The sequence below is a fragment of the Bombus impatiens genome, unplaced genomic scaffold (assembly GCF_000188095.3).
Source record: "Bombus impatiens unplaced genomic scaffold, BIMP_2.2 scf_0865, whole genome shotgun sequence".
Lineage (NCBI taxonomy): Eukaryota > Metazoa > Arthropoda > Insecta > Hymenoptera > Apidae > Bombus > Bombus impatiens.
Genome location: NT_177284.1, coordinates 9,210 through 16,370, shown reverse-complemented (window position 1 = coordinate 16,370; position 7,161 = coordinate 9,210). Strand labels below are relative to the sequence as shown.

General features: G+C 31.5%; 1 protein-coding gene across 1 annotated transcript in view; it reads right to left on the bottom strand.

Annotated features, from left to right (window-relative positions):
• Positions 1 to 534: 534 nt before the first annotated feature.
• LOC100749967 (aminopeptidase N-like) overlaps positions 535 to 7,161 on the bottom strand; it is an 8,194-nt gene continuing 1,567 nt past the window's right edge. The window contains exons 2-3 of the mRNA XM_003492830.4: positions 2,428 to 3,071; positions 535 to 745 (exon numbers count right to left, since the gene is read on the bottom strand). Coding sequence (XP_003492878.1) covers positions 574 to 745; positions 2,428 to 3,071 — 816 coding nt within the window. The 3' untranslated portion in view covers positions 535 to 573. The remainder of the gene's footprint in view (positions 746 to 2,427; positions 3,072 to 7,161) is intronic.

The following is a 7,161-nucleotide window of genomic DNA, read 5'->3' as shown; positions in this document are numbered from 1 at the left end:
ATAACCAATTATTTGTATTTCCAAATCCTCGAATTTCCTTAACAGTTACATATAATGATATCTATCATAACAAATTTAACACATTATATACAATTGTAAATTCGTTCCAAATTCCATCAATACGATCATGACAGCAATCATGTTCACAGTAGTAATGAAATCTCAGAATGCTTCGAATAATATGGATAATATATTCATAAAAATTTTCCATAATATTTAAACTTTTATGAGTTGCTGTATTAGCAATATTTGTGCATACTAGTTGTTATATGTTTGTATACTGCCACTAACATAGACAATATGTTTACAATACTCTTCCAAATGCAAACAATATCGAAAGGCAAATAGACTTGTCACATTTTCTAATATATTCAGATAGCATAAGTTATATCATTCCTTTCGTTAACTTACGATTTGTTTAAGAATCGTCAGATAAATTATTTTATAATTTTGATATGAGAGGCTTGTAGCTACTTTCCTATTTAATTATATGTATATGTATTATGATCTTTGCTGAATTAAGCGTTATGTAGTTTTCCTGTGTAATAATTGTTTATATAATATTCTTTAAACTTACGAGTTCAATACTTCTTTGTCCATGGAGCAGCCTAGTGCCTCTAATATGACTTTCTTCTCCGAAGCAAAGTCTGTCTTCAAATATTGATCCCATAGGAATTCCCACTCTGCTAGAGATCCACTTCTTATGGCAGTACAATAAACAGCTGTCCTGGCATTTGGTGAAATTCTGAAAGTTATATCCCAAATGAAATAGGTTTCCCTATTTTTCTACCGATGTAATTAAATAGTTTCTATATATTAATTTATTTTATAATGTATGCATATCATAATGTATACTTTATAATCTATAACCTAGCTTATTTCACAATTTAGATTTATCGTGATGATATTTTATATCATTTTAGCACGTCCAGAGGTTGATAAACGAATTTCATCAACACGAAGTATTGTATAATCGCATATATAAAATAATACTTATCAAACAATGTACTCTGTGAAATGTCTAGAAATTTTCTAGAAAGAGATTCAAATAAACATTAAAAAATAGCAGAAATAACTGCAGAATTTTACGACTTTTAAAATATTTCTTATAAGAGTAATAAATAATTGTAGAGTCTATATTTAATAAAGCTTCTCTTCAATATTATACATCGTTAATACATTGCTTTAATTTACTATAATATAGATATATATATTTTTAATGTAATTTTATAATGTTATTGAAATATTAAAATCTATTTGTTGCAATTTTTTATCAAATTTTATTAAATCTATTAGAATGTCCAATTGAATTATTTATTCTAGAATTTAATTATTTGTATAAAAATTTAAAAGTAAATTGTCTTTTTAATTAGAAATATAGGCTTTTGATTTGAACGCGTGTGATCAATACATAATCCTATTTTGTATTTCTATTATAATTTTTCAATGAAGCATTACATGGCCTACGCTTAGATAAATACTTTTATTTGATTCTATTCATTTATACATGTACAAAGCTTGACTGCTGAATCGTGGGACACAGTGTCTAATTATTTATCGACTAAGGCGGTCTTTAATATAATGATATCATTCAGATGTCATCATTCAGTCGTCATTCAGATATCGTATTAGCCTATTAATTGAATACATGGAAAGACAAAAACATTATTAATTCATATATTTAAGATGTAGAAATAAAAAGAACAAAATTTTGAAAACAGAATGAGAAAATATAAGATTTCGTTAAGAACTTGGTATTATCTATGTGTACTAGATTGCAGGTAGTTGTGTATTCGCCGAAAACAAGAAAAATAAAGGAGAGAAACAAAATAACTATAATGCAAACATTATGTTTTACAAATTAATAATTAGTTTTGTCGCATAATAATAAATATTAGATATTATCCACATTGTTACTCTTAGCACTGAATACGTTTAACATTCCTACCTCTAACACTATTTCAAGCTACCATCTTTTCTTTCTGAACATGGCTTTTTTCCGGAAGCTTTAAACAGTGTTAGAGAAAGCAGTGTCAAATGTATCACTGCTAACTGTAATGGTATGAATAGTAACAATCCAAGCCGTGGAAACCTCAGGATTCTCAAACTTAGATAATAGATAACTTTTTCATATTATGATAAAAAAAGAATTTATCACCTCGCGATCAGATTTTTAAAAATATGAGCATAAATAAATAAATATATATATATTTATATAATAAGTTTGAATAATAAATATATATATATTTTTATTTATATTTATTACATTTATTATAAAAAATATACTTATTTATTTATTTATTTATTATATATATAGTAATAAAATAATATTTCTTCTTTTATTTCTATATTTCGGTTGTACGGATATTGTTGTCTCTCCCTATATGATAAAAATAAAAATAATCTGTCAATAAGAATAAATCTTACGTATATGTATCATTTCCGCGCCACTTGGCGAAAAGGTGGATAGACTTATCCACACACTCTGTATGATTCAGTTTACACATCCAAGATAGGATCAAATCTTTGTTCAACTGATCCATGCGGAATTCTTCTTCATTATTGTCTTCGAAGTCGAGCTTTTCAAATCTGCCAGCTGCCAATAGCCTAATGTACTCTTTCAGCATACTTTCTCCATGATTTCCTTGATATCGTTGCAGAAGGAAATTCATTCCACTGAAAAATGCCTTCCAAGGTATGTAATCTTGTTCTTTTAGCAGATAGGTTGTCCCATTCAACGCGAGGCCATAGGTGATCCAATCAGCTCGTGCCAGATTCAAGAGATCATCGATAATTTGAGCCCGATTGGTCACATGTATCAGTGTATGATTAGCGCTCTTTAAGGCATTGATCAGACGATTCCATGATTTACTATCATAATTCACTCGATAGTAACCACTCTGCTGAATATTCAAAATAAACCATTCTTCCTGAGAATTGTATGGAATGGTTATTGGAAATCCTTGTAACCAAATATCGGCCGTAGTAACCGAAAAATTCAGTTTAGAAGCGGTTGTCATCGTAATGGGTATCCAGAATTCCTCGAAAATTTCTGGCGTAAAGAAATTTTTCTGCAAAAATTATTTCCAAAAGGTGTTTGATCTTTGGTATCTACTAGTTACCCAGAATTCATATGTAGTATATGAAAAAGATCATAACAAAAACGACCTTTGTCCACGTTTGTCTTTCTCCAGGAAAGCAAAAAAGATACTCCAGTGTCTTTTACTTTTGTGCGATGTACGCCAATTATTTTTAACAAAAAATATTTATCACATCATGAATTACTATAAGTGGCATTATCGCTCAAGAGTATGCGAATATTTTCATAATTCTAACAGAATATAATTTAATTAAAATATCATAAGTATAATTATTTTATTGATTTCAAATAGCTAATAGGTATGGAATGAAATAATTTCACGTGCAAAAGTGAAGCAGATTATGGCATAATTTTTCAACAAAATCTGTAAGAAAATATTCCAGCGGAACTATTTAACCTCAAACTGTCTATATATCATATACTTTATGCTGAGCAAGAAAATATCAAAAATGAAAAAATGATTCAAATAACTTTATAATAGGATCATTTGAGTCAGCGAAGAGATATTAACAACAAAATAATTTCTAAAAATTAGGTAATTTTCACGTGTTACTGAATTATGTTAATTACAATTAAGGATATTAACAGTATTTGAACAAACTTCTTACTTTTTGATGAGTACCTAGAAGTTATAACCTCGTAGAAAACTTGGCTACTTATCACGGCCCTAATAACAATAATATGTATAACAATATACAATACAATACTATACTAATAACGATATGTAGTATCGTGAAAAGATTGTCTAAGAAATACCCGACGAAATATAAACAGTGTTGCGAGAAAGCGTAAGTGCCGACAGGCCGAAAGGGTCGGGAAACTTCAATAGATTAAGCGGCCCATCAATATGTCCTCAGTCCTTCAGTCAAATAGTTACGCGGAAGAAGGCGTACGTGACCATGATCGCGGACGGTTATGGAATACGTACGTGGTGAGGATATGAGAAGACGGGGGGATGATAAAGGAATGCTTAAGGGAGAAAGACGATTAATCGTCAGTCGTTAATGGAGAGTCTAATTGCGAGGAGTTAGTTTTGAGTCGAGAGAAAGGTATGAGTTGTGAATTATCAATTTAGATGTCTTAGTTATATCACATTACTGCATTAAGATCGCGTCAAATAACCATTGTTGCCTGTTTAATCCACTGTAAATAAATCCATCTATTAATAAATTTATCATATGGAGTAGAAATCACTGGAAATCCTAATTTCTAATATTTCTGATAATGATCCTATAAATGTAGCAGTACTAATAATAATATATAGTTTGTTTTTAAATATAAATCGCCCAAAAATTATTCATGACTGAATTTGTTCAATTACAAGGCAAGTTACTTAGTGTTAGTATGTCTTAAATAACTTTACTTTATACTGATCGGAATGTGCGACAAACGTAGATAAGACAAGGATTAATTGTATTATACAAACAATTAATGAAATTATAGTGTTATATTTTATTATCACCTCAAAGTGGGAAGTGAGCGTCAATTCAAGTGCGAACATATGAAGTGTATTTAAGGTATTATTAAATAAATTAAAAGTAAAGGACGTGAAAGTGAGAATAGAGTTAAAGAGATAGAAATAAGAGATAGAATTGGCAGAAAAGGAAAAAGTTTAGGAAGAAGGTTAAGTGTGAAAAAAGGTGAAGATATAGAGAAATGGCAGGAAGAGAAGGGACACAAGGTTGCTAAAAAGGGATCAGATGGCCGTAGGAAGAGAACAGGAGGTTGATAAGGAGGGAACGGTAAAGAGAAAAATCTGGTTAGAATAGAACAGAAAATAACGGTAGAAAAGAGGAATATTTAACGAAGATAGACGGGGTGAAGGCAGAGAGGAGAGGATACATTAGGAGATCAAGGAGAAAAAAGTGTGGGAGCAAAAGGAAAGAAATGTGAGAGGGGTGAAGGAACAAAAGAAAAAGAGATCACGTTAGTATTAGTGGAAATGAGAAAAGAGATGAGAAAGATGAGAGAAATGGGGAGAAAGTAGAGAGAGGAAATAGAAAGGTAACTGAAATAAAGAGAAGATATCTGGGAAAAGGACAATTACATGGAAGAATTGGTTCCTTGGAAAAGGCAGTAGAAATAATGCTAAGAATATTAGAGGAAGGAAAGGAAGATGTAGATTCTAAGATAATAAAAAATATAGGAAGAAGAATACAGGGAGAAGCAAGAAATAGAGCAGAATAAGTAAAGATAAAAGATATGGGGAGAGTGATAGAAATACAAAACAGTAGGGAAAGAGAGAGAAAATAACCTAGAGAGAGAAAAAATAAATATAGATGAAAGAGATAACAAAGAAATAAAAGAAGAAATAGGGAAATTTGTAGATAAGGATCTAAAGGTAGCTTGTAAATTAGAGCGGGCGAAAGCGATAGAAAAAGAGAAGGAGATGATAATTGCAAGAGTAGAAAAAGAAGAGGAGCAGAAAAAGATGTTAACGAATAAGAAGTACCAGTAGCGGAAATTTACTTAAGATTTGAAATACCTTGATATTTATGAAAAGTTTTCTGATAAAGTACAACTCCGTTTGTATAACTTGTTGAGGGACAAATTGATTTATATAACCAGGTCGTTCACAAAAGCCCGCCTATGTTTCTCTGCCATTATTAGAATAGGAGTTCATGTTTATATAAGAAGATTCCAAGAAACACTTACATAATAATACATAAATACATAATAATGTTGCAAACTTCAATAATTATTTACAGGTGAATACTCCCCGCCGATTTTGATGTCCTTGAGATACGGGGATAATTCTAAACAACTTTCCTTATAACATACAGGATGTTCGGCTACAGATGTAAAAATTTTAAGGGCTGATTCTTGAAGCTAAAATAAAAATCAAGAATACAAAAATTGCGTATCCGGCTTTTAGTTATTGGCAATTAAAAATCAATCGAAATATCCCTGTGCGCTAGCGAATTTTCTTACGCGAATGAAAGTAGGCCAACCTGATCAGTCGGGTGTGCAGATATCCTTAAATCGAACGATAAATGGGCAGTAGCATATCTCGTACAAATCGCAGGAAAGTAAATTGTTTTTGAATTCATACATCATCCGGTCCGCGAGTGTCATTGAAAAATGGCATTTAAGTGTCAGTTTAGAGTAGCATTTTAAGTGTCGAGACTGTTCACAGAAAAGTCGTAACGAAAATGGCATTCTAGACATTTTATATTACAGTAAATGTTCAATGTAGTTAAAATCCGATGGACTGATGATGGAGATAAACATGTGGCGGCACTCGGCGACAATGTATATCGCCGAAGTGCCTAATAAGCCATCGGTATCCCAACAGTCCTTCCGCCGAATGTTATAGAAGAAGGCGTGCGTGGCAACGGTCGTAGACGCCTAACAAACGCGTGGATAGTGGGGATATTGAGGAGTGACAAAGAGAAAAGAAACAAATCCGATAGGAAGTCAAATTGTAAGAACTTCAGTCTTGGAAAGTCACGGCTGGAGTTCAGAAGCAAATCGTAATTAGTATAAACCAAGTGTTCAAAAATAAGTTCTCTTCTTATTTTTCTATATTTTATTTTTCTTTTCATCGGAGATTTCCTTTTTTTTATTTTACGTGACACACTACACGCTCAAATCATTTGCGTTGAAATTAAATAAAAAAGATTAAAACGATAATAAAGAATACAAAAATAAAGGAAATAAAAGAGTTCAAAGACCTAAAAATGGAAAGGACTAAAAAAATGTACAGCAGAATAACTTAAACCTATACTAAATCTAGAATTAACTCTAACTTTATGTTTATACAATTGTCATAACGTTTCTCTTTGGCTCTCGGAAAGATTCTATCCTTCTACGACTATTTTACTCTCTTATCAAATTTCTAAAATCGCTAAAACATGTTACGTAACAAGGTAGTAGTGAAGAGTTCCTACAGAAAAAAAATTTACGATATTCTACGTTGACGTCACACGCTCAGGAACAGTAACAGGGTAGGCAAAACATCCTGCATGCCACAGCCATCGAAACAATAACCAGATAGTAACAGAATAGCCGCATCTGATAAACACCCGACGATAAACCCCCCCCCCCCCCCCGCCCCCCAC